The 18,641-nt window shown below is 33.2% G+C and overlaps 1 protein-coding gene across 2 annotated transcripts in view; it reads left to right on the forward strand.

Moving 5' to 3' along the window:
• The window catches only part of Dhx29 (DExH-box helicase 29), a 37,600-nt gene extending 19,677 nt beyond the window's left edge, over positions 1 to 17,923 (forward strand). Inside the window, exons 12-27 of one of the 2 annotated variants that reach the window (XM_020171981.2) lie at positions 831 to 974; positions 1,512 to 1,688; positions 2,314 to 2,454; positions 3,905 to 4,049; positions 4,176 to 4,293; positions 4,993 to 5,077; positions 7,158 to 7,246; positions 8,344 to 8,472; positions 8,555 to 8,630; positions 9,497 to 9,721; positions 11,387 to 11,523; positions 11,955 to 12,048; positions 13,231 to 13,533; positions 14,578 to 14,709; positions 15,774 to 15,870; positions 17,636 to 17,923. In XM_020171981.2, coding sequence (XP_020027570.2) covers positions 831 to 974; positions 1,512 to 1,688; positions 2,314 to 2,454; positions 3,905 to 4,049; positions 4,176 to 4,293; positions 4,993 to 5,077; positions 7,158 to 7,246; positions 8,344 to 8,472; positions 8,555 to 8,630; positions 9,497 to 9,721; positions 11,387 to 11,523; positions 11,955 to 12,048; positions 13,231 to 13,533; positions 14,578 to 14,709; positions 15,774 to 15,870; positions 17,636 to 17,688 — 2,145 coding nt within the window. In that variant the 3' untranslated portion in view covers positions 17,689 to 17,923. Of the gene's footprint in view, positions 1 to 830; positions 975 to 1,511; positions 1,689 to 2,313; positions 2,455 to 3,904; positions 4,050 to 4,175; positions 4,294 to 4,992; positions 5,078 to 7,157; positions 7,247 to 8,343; positions 8,473 to 8,554; positions 8,631 to 9,496; positions 9,722 to 11,386; positions 11,524 to 11,954; positions 12,049 to 13,230; positions 13,534 to 14,577; positions 14,710 to 15,773; positions 15,871 to 17,635 lie in introns of those variants that run through there. The other variant, XR_012449176.1, reaches the window with a different exon arrangement.
• Positions 17,924 to 18,641: the final 718 nt, after the last annotated feature.

The raw sequence follows: 18,641 nt of genomic DNA on the forward strand, positions 1-18,641 counted from the left end.
ATCTTCAAAGAATATGGATAAATTCAAATTTGACTTTACATGATATATCTCAAGTATTTGTAAATCTTTTCATGGAATGTATCGCTAAGTGATTTTCACAAATTCTTTTCACTGCGTGGAAGGAAAAAACTAGATGAAAATGCTAGATTATTTTAAAATCCTGTATTTAAAAATGGAGAAAGGGCTTAAATATTTATTGTGCATTCTGTGTAGACAAAACTGGCCAAACCATATCCAGAGTGACTGAAGTATAAGAATTCATTTAATTAATTAAACTGATTAGAACCAAAGATAATGAATTACAATTTATATAATTCAAATTATTTACTCTGATTGAAGCTACTCTAAAATTGTTCCTGAGTATCTCAATATTTTGCTCCAAAATAATTTAATAAGAAATTAATTCAGCATTTACTAATGTTTTTATAATCATATTAATGGTACTTGAGAAAATAAAATTAAAAAGATGAACAGCTTTTTGCCTGAGCCCTGTGAAAAGAATTTTTTTTTTTTAATATTAACAAAAAGCCAGGCACGATGGTTCATACTTGTAATCCCAGCACTTGGGAAGCTGAGGCGGGAAGATCATGAGTTCAAGGCCAACCTAGGCTACATAGTGAGACCCTGTCTCAAAAAAAAAAATTTTTTTCCAAAACAATTTATAGTTGTATACAAAAACCACGGGAAAGCATTTTTGATAATAATAAATTGCTTTAAATAGGTTTACTTGCTCCATAGAGTAGCAAGATGATTACTTGTAGTTCACATTTGAGACCACATTTCCAGATTACTTGTGAAACTCTAATCATAGCTTTCTGTTCACCCTTCAGAATTCTTTGTGTGGCTATCAAATCCGAATGGAATCTCGAGCTAGTGAAACTACCAGATTACTCTACTGTACAACAGGAGTTTTGCTAAGGAAACTTCAAGAAGATGGCCTTCTAACTAACGTGTCTCATGTTATTGTAGATGAGGTGAGTACATTTTTATAGTTTTGGCTAGATAAATTCTAAACATTTTGTATTAAAAAGATGTTGCTCCTAAAATTAGCTAACATTTTGTTTGTGCTTACTAAATACCTGATACTTTATAGATAATATTTAATGTTCTCTAATGAATGTCTCACGTTAATTGATTTAGTAAATGCTCTATAATATACATTATATATTATAGTGTGTGTGTGTGTCGTATACACACAAATTCATTTAATCCTACCAGCAACACAATGAAATAGATATTATCTTTATAATTTCATAATCTGGGGAGAAAACCCAATGTTAAAATTTAATTCATGTATTTATATCTATCTAGTGTGCATATTTACCTTATAATTCTTTCACATCTTTAGATAATCTACAAAAACATAATTTAAAATTATAGTTTTATAGTTCTGTATAATTTGGGTGTTCCATAATTTTAACTATTTTCATGTTGTTGAAAAAGTTTAGATAAAGACATTTAAAGCCTCTTAATAAATCTTACGTATGATTTTTTTATTTCCTTTATATTAGGTTCACGAAAGAAGTGTCCAGTCAGATTTCCTACTAATTATCTTGAAGGAAATTTTACAGAAACGATCTGACCTACACTTGATTCTCATGAGTGCCACTGTGGACAGTGAAAAGTTTTCTACGTATTTCACACACTGTCCTATTCTCAGAATTTCAGGAAGAAGTTACCCTGTAGAGGTCAGTTTTCCTTATAATGTGTGTGTAAGTAGAAACTGCATTCATACCAGAGAATTTCACCACAAGGTAGGCCCTTATACAGTCTTAGTCCAGAACTACTCCTAGAGTCAAGGGAGGACCTAAAGAGGGCCTTGAGAACGAAGTGTCTGCTGATGCTCTGCCTGACAGTGGATAGGATGGAGAGGAGTGTTCCTACATCAGACGTGAGGACTACAGCACATTAAACTTCTTTCTACATCAGTATCATTATGTTCAGATCAAGGGTGACTACCTGGCAGTAAGGAATTCCCTTTTTACCCCCAACCCCTCAAATTTAGGATTGTCTTTGAAGCTGTTTTCTAACTATTCTTAGTGCTTACCATTTCAGTTCAGCCAACGAAGTCTCCTCTTCTAAAACCATTTTCACTTAAAAAACATATATGGTAATGTAATTTGCTCTGAGACTTTAGTGACAGACCCTATACGTCAACCATCTTCTTCATTCCCAAATAATACTGAAAGAAAATTTCTTCATAATATTCTGATTAGTTTGGTGGTGTTCAAAAGGTGATAATCTCCTTGTGTTCTTTAAAATATTCACAGTGATAAATTTGGTTCCCCCATTTATATGCCTTACTCTGTGCAGGTTTTTCATCTTGAAGATGTAATAGAAGAAACAGGCTTTGTACTAGAGAAAGACTCAGAATATTGTCAGAAATTTATGGAGGAGGAAGAAGAAGTCACCATTAATGTTACAAGCAAAGCTGGGGGATTAAAAAAGTATCAGGTAAAACAAATATTTTGAAAGATATCTATTAAGAGCATAACTTGTCATGAGAGTTTTAAAATCATGGTTAACACAGTGAATTTGGGTATAAGTTGGTAAAAGAGGAACATATGCAAGCATGGGCAAATTTTAAAGGCTATTTCTTTAATCTTATTTCAGAGACTTTAATTTGTGATATTTTGTCATCTTGCCCTATTTTGGGCTATTAGATAGACCTATAAAATCAACAAACTTAATTTTTACAAGAGTTTCATAGTAGTGATCAGTTATTGATGAGCAAATTTCTAGTGATTTTTCTCTACTTTATCTCATTATCATACCTGGCCAGGATGGTGCAGTGCCCAAATCTAGATCTTTACCATTGGTTTTCTTAGCAGCCTTTGTCCTGACAGGAGCCAACCTGAGCTCTAAAATTAAGCTGTTTAATACAAGCACAGGTCTTCCTAGGGAATTTGTCTGAATTAATGTGATTTTAGAAATACCATAAAAGCTATCTTATCCTGCATTTTAGCCAGTGATACTAGATCCAGTATTTCTATTAAATCTGTGGTACTTGGGTTGTATTTCATTCATATATACAAACTGAGGGGAGCACAGTATTACTTTATCTTTAATTAAGGGGACAAAGCAAAAACTAAAATCTTTCTCTAAAACTCCAAAGATAAAAATTACAAACTAAAGAAAGACTTCAGAAAGATAATTGCAAGAGTCCATTAGAGAGCTGGAGGTGTGCCTCAAGTGGTAGAGCACCTGCCTGACAAGCTCAAGGCTCTGAGTTCAAACACCAGTACTGCCACACAGCACACACAAAAAAGGATAGATCATTGAAACTTGATAGCCAGGATAGAATATAAAAGGAATGATGCAAGTATTAATACGTTTTATTAGAGTTTTTTATGACCTTTCTTGGCTGGCTGCTTTTTAATTGCCATTAAATAATGCATACATACATGATTGTGGTATGCATTATCTAGTAAAAAAAATTTAGGTACTATATCCCCATTTGTTCTCAGGGTTTTTTCTATAATATTTTTCAGTATGGACATGGCAAGATAAATATGATTTTGCTCTTAGGAGAGGAATTAAATTTTAGGACAAATTAAATTTTGATGCTTTTCCCACTTCTATAAGTTGTTCTATTAAACTGGACGTGGTGGTACATACCTATAGTCCCAACTACTCAGTAGGCTGAAGTGAAGGTATTACTTGAGTTCACGAGTTCAAGACCAGCCCAGGCAACATAGCGAGACTGCCACCACCACCACCCCATCCCTAAATAAACAAACAAATAAATAAATAAATAAAGTGCTTTTGCTGTGTTTTAACAAAATAATGCTGGTGACAATGAGAGAAATATGGATTTGCATGGATGCAAATATCCCCTTTTTTCTTCTTTGTCTTACAAAAATACTTTATGTTGTTGAGCTTTTTCTTGTTGGGTTTCTTTTAGGAATACATCCCAGTTCAAACTGGAGCAAGTGCTGACTTAAATCCATTTTACCAAAAGTATAGCAACCGCACTCAGCATGCTATTCTCTACATGAACCCTCATAAAATCAACTTGGATCTCATTTTGGAACTTCTTGTGTATTTAGGTATATTTCTATTTCTAATTCTATTTGTTTTGATAAAACATTCTTTCTTTCTGGTGTTTTATTAATATTTTATGTTCTATTCCTTTTCTTCTTCTTTTGAATGTTGTATCTTTTAAAAAATTTCAGACAAAAGTCCCCAGTTCAGAAACATTGAAGGAGCAGTATTGATCTTCTTACCAGGCCTTGCTCATATTCAACAGTTGTATGATCACCTATCAAATGATAGAAGATTTTATTCTGAACGGTAACTACAAATCTTCATTCTATTTTTGGTAGTTTTAAAACAGAAAAATACCTGATACATTAAAATTCTTGGTCAGAAGATCAAAGTCTTTTCACCTATAGTTAAAATTGTCCATGGTGAAACAAGTTTTTATGTTGTTTTTTGTTATTGTTTTGTTTTTCAACATTTTTCTTGTAGCATTTTAGCTAATGAAATTTTTTGGTACTATATCTGCATTTGTTCTATTTTCTGAATATAACCAAGCAAAGAGAATCCTATGGTTAAGCATAAGCTGGCAACAACCCCTCATCCAACCTTACTGACTCTTATAAAGCTCTGATGAGGCTGCAGTTTATCATCCATATATATTGAATCAGCTGTTTATCTCTTCTAATGCAGTTTATTACTGCTATTATGGTTATCACATTAACATCAGAACTTTTAAAAAAGTATTTAAACCCTATATTTCGTATTCAGATTGGACCATCCCTAATCTAAAACTTCAGAATGCTCCATAATCTGAAGTACTTTTACTCCCAAAATTTTTTCTCTATGGTGGGTATATATGGTGTTTATTAGATTATTCTGTGAACTATGTGTTTAAGTTTTTTCATAATAAAAAAATTTAAAGTTGCTCCCTATATGCAAATAAATTTTGTTATTCCTTGCAGTGTCTTCTAAAGAGAAATTCTTGCTAAGAACTATGATTTTAACTTTCAGATATAAAGTGATAGCTCTTCATTCTATTCTTTCAACTCAAGATCAAGCTGCAGCATTCACACTTCCTCCTCCAGGAGTCAGGAAGGTAAAATTCATTATTACAAGTTTATATGTGATCCATTTACAAATATTTCATGAAAGTATTCTGACTTTTTATCATCAGAGAACGTTATTAAGTGCCTTATATTACACAGCAAACTAAAAGTGCTCTGCAGCTTACCACAATCAGAAGTGAACCCACTATTAAAATTCAAGTATTTGAATATTTGCATTGGGTACTATTTAAGAGACAAGACTTTTTTATGAAAGGGGAAGTTGAAAAATGTGGTTTGTATATTGCTTACAAAAAGTCATTACTCTTTCCCAAGAAGACATCATGAAGGAGGTTGAATGTCAGGAGCTATTGGAGTCCTGGAAGGATTCTTGTTCTATAAACTCTTCATTCCTACAACTTTTTTTTTCCTTGTATTGGGGATAGGACCCAGAACCTTTTGCATGTGTGCTTTACCACTGAGCTACATTCCCAACCCCTCTCTTCATTCCTGATTATTTTGATACTACATAGATTATTAGGTTATGGAAGACTGTTCATTCTTGATTATTTTGACAGTACTTAGACCATTAGATTATAGAACTACCAGTGTTTTCGTTGCGTACTCTTTTCCAGGTTCTGAATGAAAAGATGCATTACAAAGAATTTCTCTGACTTTGAACCTTTTCTCAGTAAGAGAAAAAGCACAATGTAAGAATTAGGGAACACAGAGCTGTCTAAAAGAGCCTGACAATAGTGCAGAAGGCCGAGTCCTAGTCAATAAACTGCCACTATCTGTTAGCCTTTGGCAGCTGTAATAACTCACCCTCACCTTTGTCCTCTTTAAAAAAGGTTAGATTAAACTGATGGTTTTCTAACTGCTCTGAGAACTCCAGGAATCCTGAGACTGCTCTGATCTCTGAATCTTACAGGATTCCCTGTAAGGTTTTGTTGAGTTCCACCCCTAGCCAGACGCCAGTGGCTTACACCTGTAATCCTAGCTACTCAGAAGGCAGAGATCAGGAGGATCACAAGTTTGAAGCTAGCCCAGGCAAATATTTTCATGAGACCCTGTCTTGAAAAACCTTTCACAAAAATAGGGCTGGTGTAGTGGCTCAAGGTGAAGGTCCGGAGTTCAAGTCCCACTACTACAAAAAAAAAAAAAAAGAGTTCCATCTCTAAAGAACAACAAAAAAATTGAACACTACTGAAGTACAACGATCATGTAAGTTCCATTCAACTCTTAATATTGTAGGTTCCATTTCCTAGGATAAAGGATTAAGAAAAGTAGTCCTTCAGTATTTAAATAGAACAATATTCATTGGATATTCCTAGAATATCCAATATTAAATAGAACAATATTCATTGGATATTCCTAGAATATCCAATGAATATTCCTAGAATTTAGGAGTTTTATCTCTAAGAATTGAACAATGTCATTAAAAAATGACACTATCAACTATCACTTAAAATTTTTAGATACTAGCTACTCAGGAGGCAAAGATCAGGAGAATGATGGTTTGAGGCCAACCCAGGCAAATAGTTCACAAGACCCTATCTCAAAAAAACCCATCACAAAAATGGGGTGTTGGAGTGGCTCTAGGTGTAGGCCCTGAGTTCAAATCCCACATCTTTCAACACACATACACACACACACACAAATATTTTTAGAGCTATTCCTAAGAAATAGTATACCTCCTAAGTTACAATTCAGGTAATTGAGGCCCAGGGGTAAAAGTAGCTTACCCAAGCCCACAAATCTTAGAAGTAATAGAGCCAGAACAGCAACCCAGTTCTTCTCAGTAATGTGCTATTTTTTTTCCCTAATAATTGTGAAAATTTGTAATGAACTATCTCTATTATTTGACACAGTTTCCCATTCTACTACTGTCATTTTTAAATAAATGACTGGAATTAGGGGAACGATATTTGTGTTGTAATAAAAATCTATAACTAATCTCATTAATAAGCTGAACTAATGAAACTATAAAACAAAATTACATAATAACAAATTGTGTAAATGTTTGCAAATAAAATTGAAATTCACTTTTAAAAATTGATCAGCTCTACCTAAAGAATTTCAAATGATGGTATATTGTTGAAAGTTTTCTAAATGTTTTACCTTTTTTTCCAGATTGTTTTAGCAACAAATATTGCAGAGACAGGTATCACTATCCCAGATGTTGTATTTGTAATTGACACTGGAAGAACAAAAGAAAATAAGTAAGTTTTACGTTTCCCAAATCAAAACATTTTTCACCTGGAAAGAGTTTGGGGCTCTTGAATTCTTAAGAGAATTACAGACTCATATAGGGAAAATCTCAAATGTCTACTACTGCTCAAAGCAAAAAGCCTTAAAAAAACTATAGGAAACTTTAAAATGTCTGAGAATAAATGTTAGAATTTCATACTACAGATTTTATCATAATTAATGCCAGTTGGTACTACTTTTAGAGAAGCGCTATCTGAAAAAAATTTCACAACATAAATTTTTATACATTCTTTAGCTTATAAAATAATTCATTTAGCAAAAGCATTATTTAAGGGATTATAATAAAAAAGCATGGGTTTTGAAGTCAGAGCTGCATTTCAATCTCTTTTATCTTGAGAAAAATATAAACTTTCTAATCATTAATTTCTTCATATGTAAATGGAAAAAAATGAAAATTTCATAATTAAAAGTGCTAGTATACTAGTAACTGGAATATAAGAGGTAAATTAAGCTCAATCTTAACAAAAAGATTAACATTTTGTTAAGTACATTAATGCTTATGAATAGGGGAGACCACCTTCAGTGCTTTATTATAACCTACATACACTATCTCCTGTATTAGGAAATGACAGTAATATTTGGAGAAGATAACTATCCAATAGGAAATTAATTCCTGATTATATCTTGAAAAGAAACATTTTCAGGGTTTAACTCTGTCTTTTGAAAGATGTGTTGAATTGTAATGTTGACAAGCACTTCTTAAACTATTAAAGAATTCTTGTTACAAAATTAATAGGTATTGCACTAAAAACAAACCTTGGTCACATTAGTTTTGAAAAAGGGTAAATTCAGTAAGAATTTTTTTTTCTTGTACCAGAGTTTTTAATTTGGTAGTATGAGTTTTAGTAAACAATGTTTGCTATGTTATTTAAATAGAAAGTGGGATGAGAAATGTTTGTCCACAATAATAAGGGACTTTTTTTTAACTTATATTCAACTTAATTTTTTTTTGTTTTCAACTTAATTTTAAGAGTTAAATATTTCCAGCTTTTTCCAATTTTGATGTAAGTCAATTATCTACATATTCTCTTCTGAAACATTTCTTTAGGTACCATGAAAGCAGTCAGATGAGTTCATTGGTTGAGACTTTTGTCAGTAAAGCAAGTGCTCTGCAGCGCCAGGGGAGAGCTGGGCGGGTCAGAGATGGTTTCTGCTTTCGAATGTACACAAGAGAAAGGTATGGCATAACACTGAAAATTTAAAACTCACAAATCAATACTGGGAGGACAGACCTGATAGTGTATCATCTTATTTTTCAGATTTGAAGGCTTCATGGACTATTCTGTTCCTGAAATCTTGCGTGTACCTCTGGAGGAATTATGTCTTCATATTATGGTAATGCCAAAGGAACACAGATGAATTATTTTGTTTCTTATCCCTTTTTAGAAACAAATGAAGATCTAAACATTTTTAACCTTAAATTTTCAAGTATTTTACTCTTCTTCTTAATATGTCTTTCCCAACTTTTTGTAAGAAAATCTTCTCTTTGATTTTTGCCTTAGACACTTAGACTATTACTTCTCAGTTGAGAGCAATATTGCCTATCAAGGGATATGTGGCATTGTTTGGGGCATTTTTGTCTGTCATAACTGGGTGAGTAGAGATGAAGGATGCTTTGAACATCTGGCAGTACACAGCACAGCTCCCTAAAACAAAGAATTATCCAGCCCAAAATATCAGTAGTGCTGAGACTTCAAAACCCTGATCTGGACCAAGGAAATACCCTTCCTTTCTTAGCTTTTTGACTCTATAAAAGAAGAAACTGGAAATGTGGACTGGAAGAGTTCATCTTCATGCTGACTCCTGTCCCCAGACATAACATACTGCCACCACACCCCACTATAAGAAAAATAATAGGATAACCTTACACATTTACCCTCTTTGCTCAAGATTTTATTGAACCGCCGGGTGCCCATGGCTCACGCCTGTAACCCTAGCTACTCAGGAAGCAGAGATCAAGAGGATTGTGGTTCAAAGCCAGCCCAGACAAAAAGTTCATGAGACTATCTCAAAAAAAAACATCAGAAAAAAGGGCTGGTGGAGTGGCTCAAGGTATAGGCCCTGAGTCAAACCCTAGTACTGAAAGAAAAAAAAAAAATGATTTTACTGAACTCAAAATTTAATTCCAATACTGTTTCTTTGGGTATTGTTAATTCTTTCTGATCATAAACCAATTTTATCATTTCTTTTTCATTCTGCAGAAATGTAACCTTGGTTCTCCTGAAGATTTTCTGTCCAAAGCCTTAGACCCTCCTCAGCTTCAAGTAATCAGCAATGCAATGAATTTACTCCGAAAAATTGGAGCTTGTGAATTAAATGAGCCTAAGCTGACTCCATTGGGCCAACACCTTGCAGCTTTACCTGTGAATGTCAAAATTGGCAAGATGCTTATTTTTGGTGCCATATTTGGCTGTCTTGATCCAGTGGTAAGTGAAATGGTGCTGCTGGCACTTCATTTTAAATATCACTTGGCTAGGAAATTATTACATTTGGAAATAATTCTAACTTTTAATTTTTTTAACTAAAGAGAATACCTATAATAACATTAAGACCCAGGGGACCTGAATGCTTGGTGAGATATTTTGTTCTTTTTAGCAGTATTGGAGTTTGAACTTGGGCCTGGCACTTGATAGGCAGTTGCTCTCCCACTTGAGCCACACCCTGGCCCTGTTTTACTTTAGTTATTTTTAAAGTACAGTCTATTGTTTTTGTCCTGGGCCAGCCTCAGACTACGATCCTTTTACCTATAGTTTCCTGCACAGCTGGGATTGCAGACATATACCACCATGCCTGGCTTATTGTCTAGGGTGACCTCAAACTACCATCTTCCCCATCTCTGCCTCCTAGGTAGCTGGGACTATATAGAGGCATGAGCCACCATGTCTGGTGTGATGACTTTTTAATGTTTAACTTTTTATACTTATATACTTAAAAATCTATTCATTTATTTACTTAAGTATACCATAGGTACTGTTTTGTGAATTTGGCTTGATTTTTGCTATAAGATAGCACACTTGAAGTACTTACATAATTGAATAATATACAATTCTTATAAAGTTTTAAACACCATAGATTTTTGAGAAGTAGGATCAAAAACTTTCTTTTTCTGAGTTCTCTTAGCCAGTAATTATCAGTTCTGTTTTCTCAGATGATCTCAGAATTATCAAATTCTGTATATCTGTCTGAATCTCTACATATATATTCCTGCAGTGTCTGTAGTTCCACCTTTCCTACTTTATCTAGCTCTTTCTGGGCACAAACCAAGACTTTTTTTAAAAACATAATAGAGGGCTGGTGATTCAAGTGGTAGAGTGCCCGCCTAGAAAGCAAACCCCCAGTACCACCAATAAATAAATAAGTAAATGATAGAGTGTAACTTATTCCTATAGTTGTTTGTTTTTTTTTTTCTTGAATATTAGAAATAGATATGGGGCTGTGGTACAGTGCTTACCTAGCCGTCTTGAGGCCTTGGCTTCATCCCCAGCACTCCAAAAAAAAGAAAGAGATAAGTACTCACCAGACTTATGTTAAGTTTAAAAAACAAAAACCAAAACCTGAAAACCTCTGTTATAGTTTATCTGAAAGCTATAAAAAAAAAAAAAAAGATAGTTGTGTAATCCTATTCATTTTTGGTATGACTTTTTTTTTAATGGCTCTGAGTCGAACCCAGGGTCCCATGCATACGAGGCTCTATTACTGAGCTATACCTCAAACCCAACTAACTAATTTTTAAAGGGCATTGCAGTCAATGGAAATTTAGTAGTCAAGATTACTAAGCTATAATCCTAAAATTACCTCTAACTCAATGGCAGGCTATAAAGTAATTTTTTAATGTTTTGTTTTCTGATTCTTGTGCTATTACTTCTGTACCTCCCAGAAGTAATAAAAATAAAGTAGCACATTTTTTCAGTTCTGTAAAATGAAACCATAACTACTTAATAATGAAAATTATAAGTTAGCTATGGTCAAACATGGTAAATGTATTGAAAATAAGAACTTAAAATGCGATTGTTTCATGATGTACTTTCTTTTACAAATCAGCTTTGAGTGTATTCCTCTTTAATGTAAATTATTTGGTTATTCATGACTAGGCAACACTAGCGGCAGTTATGACAGAGAAGTCTCCTTTCACTACACCAATTGGTCGAAAAGATGAAGCAGATCTTGCAAAGTCAGCTTTGGCTATGGCAGATTCAGACCACCTGACCATCTACAATGCATTTCTTGGGTAAAGAAATAATCTGGGTGTTAATAAAAAACAATTACCTGAGGTTATTTACTTTTTAAATTTTTTGTGTTTGTCATTAAAATTATACATTTAAAATTTAAACTTAGGTTTTTTTTTTCCATCTGCCAAGTTATAACTATGTTAGAGGGTCATAGTTTTATGTTCCTTCTTAAAATTAAAAACAGTATATTTGGTATTATTAGATATGTGTATTTCTCATATTTAAAGTAATTTAATAATTTACTATAAAAAAATTAAAAATGTATTACAACTGAAACTTATACATAAAGGTAGCTGCTGCAACAAGCAAGACCCCTTATTTTAAATGATTATAACTTAATCAAACTTTTCTTGAGTCACTACCTCTGAAAAAGAAAGCTTAGGAAGGACATGGTAAGCTTTGTTCATTTATTGACATTTTATTTACCTAGATGGAAGAAAGCACGGCAGGAAGGAGGCTATCGTTCTGAAATCACATATTGCCGGAGGAACTTTCTTAATAGAACATCACTGTTAACCCTAGAGGTAATTCTTAATACAGCTCTCTAAGGTAGAGTCAGATGGACAAATAATAAGTTCATTTTGGATAAAAAGGATGCCTAGGATAACATTATCATACCTTTAAAAAAATCCCTTAATATCATCAAATATACAGTGTTTAAATATTCTCAATGAGCTCATATGTCTTTTTTAGTTTGTATTACAGCTGGTTCAAGTCATGATGCAAACAAGAACCACACATTAAGTTTGTTAATATATCCCTTAAGTCTGTAGTTAGCCTACAGTTATCCCTCTCTCATCTTTTTCCTATTTGTCATTTATTTTTTGAAGAAATCAGATAAATTGTGCTGGAAATAGCCACTTCTGGTCCAACTGACTGCAGTTCTACATGTGGATATTCCAGTTAGTTGGCCCAAAGGTGACTATTTCAAGTTAGCAGTTTCTCCTTTGTCTCCTCTCAGTTTCCCCCCAACCTCTAAATTGCCTCCCACTTTGTTTGAGCCTTTTCTTCACCTTCCCTGAGGTTTTAGATTTCTTTGTCAACTCTGTAGTGTCTCAGCAGCTGCTTGGTCTTTCTTCCCCAGTAATCAGTCTGTTAAGCCCCAAACCATAAGCCTATTGTATATCCTAAGTGTAAACATCACCTTTTAATTACTTGTATCCTGTGTACTTTGAAATATGCTCATCTTTTCTGTAGTAGTAGATCAGTACTATTAAAGATAGAAAAATATTTTAAGCCACAATTTTAGATTAAATGTAGTTGCCATAATAAACCTTGCAAGAGTTCTTTAGGAAATCAAGGTGAGATTCCCAAAGACAAATGAAGAAGGTTCTTGCGCTGTATAATCAAGATTCCTCTGTAATTCTTTCCCAGTGTTTTTCACCATCCCCATTGAGTAAAATGTCAAAAAAATATTTTTTTAAGTGAGCTAGTAGTAGATAAAGTGAATGAAAATGTGTTCAGACACATTTTTATTGCTCTCAGACATTCTTATGTGGGTGGTAAGAAGCCTCGACTTTAATCTTTGACTTTTCACGTATCTTTTTTTTCTCCACCCTAGTATTGAGTGCTATAGTCAACTAAATAATAATTTGGCATCCCATCTATTTTTATAGGAAATAGTAATACAAATTACAAGATTATTTGTAAAATTCTCTATTTTGATTAATTATAATTATGTCTCTTTTTAACATAAACCAATCTAGGATGTAAAACAAGAATTAATAAAGTTGGTTAAGGCTGCAGGATTTTCATCTTCCACAACTTCTACCAGCTGGGAAGGAAACAGAGCCTCTCAGACCCTCTCTTTCCAAGATATTGCCCTTCTTAAAGCTGTATTGACTGCTGGGCTGTATGACAATGTGGGAAAGATAATCTATACAAAGTCAGTGGATGTCACAGAAAAATTGGCTTGTGTTGTGGAGACAGCTCAAGGCAAAGCACAAGTACATCCATCCTCTGTGAATCGAGAGTTACAAACTTATGGATGGCTCTTATACCAGGAAAAGGTAAACTAATTCTTAAATTCCAGTATTCAATACATTATTGTAGAAATTCATAACAAGTTAAGATGCCCCAACAGTTATTTCATTTAGTTCTTAAATTGAGCTATTTGTTATTAGTCATATTTGAAATAGATAACACTAGTTTCTCAAAGCCAAAAAAAAAAAGCTTCTCTTTCATTTAATAAGCAAAAAATGTTAAGATTTCTACTCTGACCATAACCTTATCTACTTGGAATAAAGGCAATTATTGCAAATAGATACTAGTTAATAACATATCAGTTCTCTTGAATATTTCACTAAAAGTTGTCTCAGAAAAAAAGACATGTTGTATGTTCCATTTCCAAATAGGGGGAAATTAGATGAAGTAGTGGAACTATTACTTTGACCACACTTTGAGTCACAGTGTCACCTAAGATGATGATAATCAACTTTTTGAATCGCACCTGTTTTACTACTCCATTATCTTTTTTAAATATACTGTAGAAATTAAGATAGCATTTCCTCTACATATTTGGATTATTTTGTTACTTACCTCATAACGACTCATTTTTAAGGCAATATGAGAAGAAAAGAGAACATGTCAAATTGAAACATATCTCTTTCCCCTCTATTAAAATAGTGCCTCCATTATATTTCTTGACCTTTAAAGTAACAAGAATTCACAGTTTCAAGCACTGACTTGGAAATTCCCAACATATCTTTAAACATAAAAGAAGAGGAAATTACTGACTAGCTGAACATTGATCTAGAAACCAGAAATTTTGAAACTTAACCATAACTTTATATTAACATTATTTAATAACATTATAAAATTGCTTATACACAGTTTCATTTGTGGTCAAAGGTATATAACTCAGTCCTACAGATATTTAAAATGCTTTTTAATACACAAATAATAATAATTATTAAGTTGACATAAGGGAGTTAAAACATAGCTTTAGAAAATGCAGAGTACCAAATTATAGAAAAATGCTTACGTGAAACAGATAAATTTCTTGTATTTTTAGACTGTGAAGGTTTTTTCCCTTTTTTTTTTTTCTTATGTAGATAAGGTATGCCAGAGTGTTTTTGAGGGAAACAACCCTAATAACCCCTTTTCCAGTTTTGCTTTTTGGTGGTGACATAGAAGTTCAGCACCGGGAACGTCTTCTTTCTGTTGATGGCTGGATCTATTTTCAGGTACACAGTACAAATAACTTCACTAATTACATAAAAATTTTCAACTTCCAGTACTATTGGGGTAGGGTTTTTGTTTTTTTTTTATTGAAATTTGCATAAACTCTTCCGATATGACTTAAAGTAGACAAATTCCTTATTTTAGCTTGCCTTTATGGTTTACATCTATTAAATGTAAAAATCAAATTACATTGCTATTAGAAAATGTTTGCTGTCAGTAACAGTTATAATTTAATACCTGTCAAGTACATCAACAGTTAATTTTATATGGATTATCCCAAATATAGTCTCCTTTCTATAGAGACAAATAACTTTCTTAGATTACATGAATTAACTAATGGTAGAGCAAGATCCAAACCTAATACTGTCAATTGCAAAACTCCTGTTCATTCTGCTGCTTTGAGCCACCCATGCAGAGACCAAACAGATGTATAGTTTCTAAATACATTCTAATACATTCTTCTCTGTGTAAATTAGACCAAGCTATGCTTATTGCTGGCAATAAGTTTAACTTTTTCTTTGTCACCCATCAACATTGACCAGCATTCTGTTATGCTATACCATGATAGCTGTGTGTCTAGGACTAGAGAAGTAATTTAAAAATTTATTTGGTTCATGCAGAGAAGCTGGAGTGGTAGAAATGTTGGGTTGTAGTGATGGTTGTACAACTCTGCAAACTTGAAATTAGATATTTAACATTGAGTGTATGTTTGTGGTTTGACGTCATAGCTCAAACTAAAAAAATAAAAAAAGAAAGCTGTTTAAAAAAAATTTCCCTCCCAAAAATTTCAGGCTTGACTCCCACAGAGTTTATGTAAAAGAATTAACAGAATAATAATAGTTGCTTTATTTGGGGAAATGATATCAAACTAAGTAAGGAAATCAAGAAGTTTGCATAGCTTAGCTACCAATCAATTTGGCCATATTTTCCCCATTGTGTTTTATACTAAAAACCAAGATGTTCTAAGGCAGATCATATGTCAGATATGTATGCTTACCTTGATTTATTTAAACACAGTCATAGTCCCCTGATTTACTTTACCCAATTTGTCATCTTGTCTCAACAGGCCCCAGTAAAGATAGCTGTCATTTTCAAGCAACTAAGAGTTCTCATTGATTCTGTTTTAAGAAAAAAGCTTGAAAATCCAAAGATGTCCCTTGAAAGTAAGTGTTTGATTGTAATGTAGGTGAAAGAGCATATACACGTGGAAGACATTATAGTTATGTATGCATAACTACATACACATATCAATGTGTGGAAAAACTTTCCAAGACAAAGTCTGAAAGATTGATTCTAGAAATCACAATTTAATGTTGGAGTGCACTGTAGCACATTGAAGGCATCAATTCCAAGTAATAAAATCATTTTAGGGCTGGTGGAGTGGCTCAAGTGGTAGAGTGCCTGCATAGCAAGCGAGCGTGAGGCCCTGAGTTCAAACCCCAGTACTGCTGCCAAAAAACAATTAGTAAAATTTGTTTTATGCTGAACTCCATCAAACTCATAGACAATTTGTGATTATTCACAACTTTTTCTCTTAAGAGCCTTTTAGTTTGCTCCTAACTCTTCTGAACTTTGCTTCTAAACTTCTGACCATTTCACGAAAATAAAACTGAACATAGAATTTGCTATTAGCATCCTAGTAAACTGGTGATATAGTTAATATTTTTTAAAAATTGGGGACTTCCTATTAGGTTTATCCTAGTTTGTTTTATCTACCATGTATTTCTTATAAATGCAGAATTATTAGCCTGTATAAAGTAAATACATTATCCTTCCGCAGAAATCAGAAATGGGCATTTCAGTTTCCAGTTAGCCTGATGCAGTATTTTCCTGACTTGCCAAATCATCTTGACAGTTACAAAAAAAAAAAAAAAAATTCAAGGGTCCAGTGTCCTGTCCCAGATGTCCTCCATCAGAGGCTTGTGGCTATTTTGTTGTTAGTAGTAGTAGCAATAACATTTTACTTTTAGTAGTATTACTAATAGTAGTAGTGTAATAAGTAATAATGGTCATTATTATTGTCATCTTTTATTCGGTTAACACTTTTGAAAAAGAATTAACTGAATTTGCTCTTGTGCTTTTTTTTTTGCACTTTCTCCTCTTTAAATTAAAACTCATGGTTCTTTCTAGATAAGTCATTGTTCCATTTCCAACAAGTGACCTCTCTTCCCCTCCCTCCACTCTTTCTCTTTTCTCTTCTCCTTCTTCCTCCCCTTGCAACCACTGAAACGTAAAGCATTGAAGTTTAAGTATAAATGTAGAATTTCAGTCTTACAGTCCTGATAGTTACCAGTTTATAAGAGTGGTTATGAGATTCTTAGGAAGTCACAATTTTAGAACTGTTTGGAAGTAGAAGCAGCTGTTAATACAACCTTAGTAAATAATGCCACCTTTTGCTCTGTTTGTCAATTTCAGTTGCTATTTGATCCCTTTGTTGTGTAGAGAAGCCTGTTACTTCCCATTGACACCTCTCCAAGAGACTTCCCTGTTAGAATTTTTTGTTTCCTTTGGCCTAAACATGGAGAGACCAGTAATGTTCCTTCTTTGCCTATTCCATGGAAATTCTGTCGCACTATAAGGAAAGTGAAAAAGTCAGTAGTGCTTTCAGTATATTTCAGCTAAGTGAAGAATTTGAGAAATTTATTTTATTAAAGGAATTTTTATAAAGAACTTTTTCCTTATAAAGAAGTAACAGTTTAGATCACATCTCTGAACCTTATATAAATGTTAACTTTTTGTTGAAGTATGTATAAGTATAATATTTGTAGGGCAATAAATATTTTCTAGGTGTCTTTAGTATTAGAGTAAACATTGGTGCTGTTAACTTTGTATTCTAATCTGAGAAAAATCCTGTAATGGAAGTATACTTCCTGTACACATTAGAAAATTAACCAGTGTTGGATTTATTGTTTTTTTACTTTCATTCAGATGACAAGATTCTACAGATCATTACAGAATTGATAAAAACAGAAAATAATTGATACTGAAATGCGGGGCCAACTGCTTTCAAAGTTGATGCAATTGTGAAAATATTTGAAAATGGACCATCCCAATAAGTATTTCATTACCTAAAATATTGGTACAAGCCATTAACATACAGGTGGCAGGGAAAAAAAGCACATACTTTCAATGTGTGTAATTTTCTAGTTCCTTTTTAATGATGATTATTCTCAATGTATTTGCCACTACATTTACAATAAATTCTTTGGTATCATCCATGTTTTGTACATCATTAGGTGTCTTAAAGGCAAGACCTGCATCTATAACTTAGTGTTGTGATTCCCTGTATAGCCGCCTTATCCTCTATCCATCTTGAAAATTTGGAAAGTTTAGACCATTTTGACTCAAAAGAGAAAATGTGTTCCATATCCAGTTATAATTAACTTTCTATGAAAAACAAGTCAGTTAACATCTGACATTCAAAATGAAAACCTAAATAACTATACTATTAGGAGATGCTACTATTCCAGTAGCATTCAAGAAGGCATAAAGATACAGTGCTAGAGGGTAGGCCGGGATAACTGATGCTCCTGTCAATCTTGGTTGTAGCATTTTCCTCAGTCCAAAGCTTTGATATTCCTGCTTTTTAACCTTTTTTTTTTTTTTTTTTTTTTTTTTTCTGTACTGGGATTTGAACTTAGGGATTATGCACTTACTAGGCAGGCACTCTACCATTTGAGCCAAGCCTCCAGCCCCCAATAGTATCAAAAATAATAAAATACTTGAGAATAAACAACCAAAAAGGCAAGACTTGTGCATTGAAACTGTAATTTAAAGATGCACAAATACATAGACATCCATGTTCATGAATTAAAAGACTTACTATTGCCCATACTGTTTAAAACATGCTACAGATGCAGTGCAATCTCTTATCAAAATCCAAGTGAAATTTTTTTACGGAAGTAGAAAAAAAAAACCCTAGAAACCAGAAAAA

This window comes from Castor canadensis, chromosome 6 (genome assembly GCF_047511655.1).
Source record: "Castor canadensis chromosome 6, mCasCan1.hap1v2, whole genome shotgun sequence".
In the NCBI taxonomy this organism is placed as follows: domain Eukaryota; kingdom Metazoa; phylum Chordata; class Mammalia; order Rodentia; family Castoridae; genus Castor; species Castor canadensis.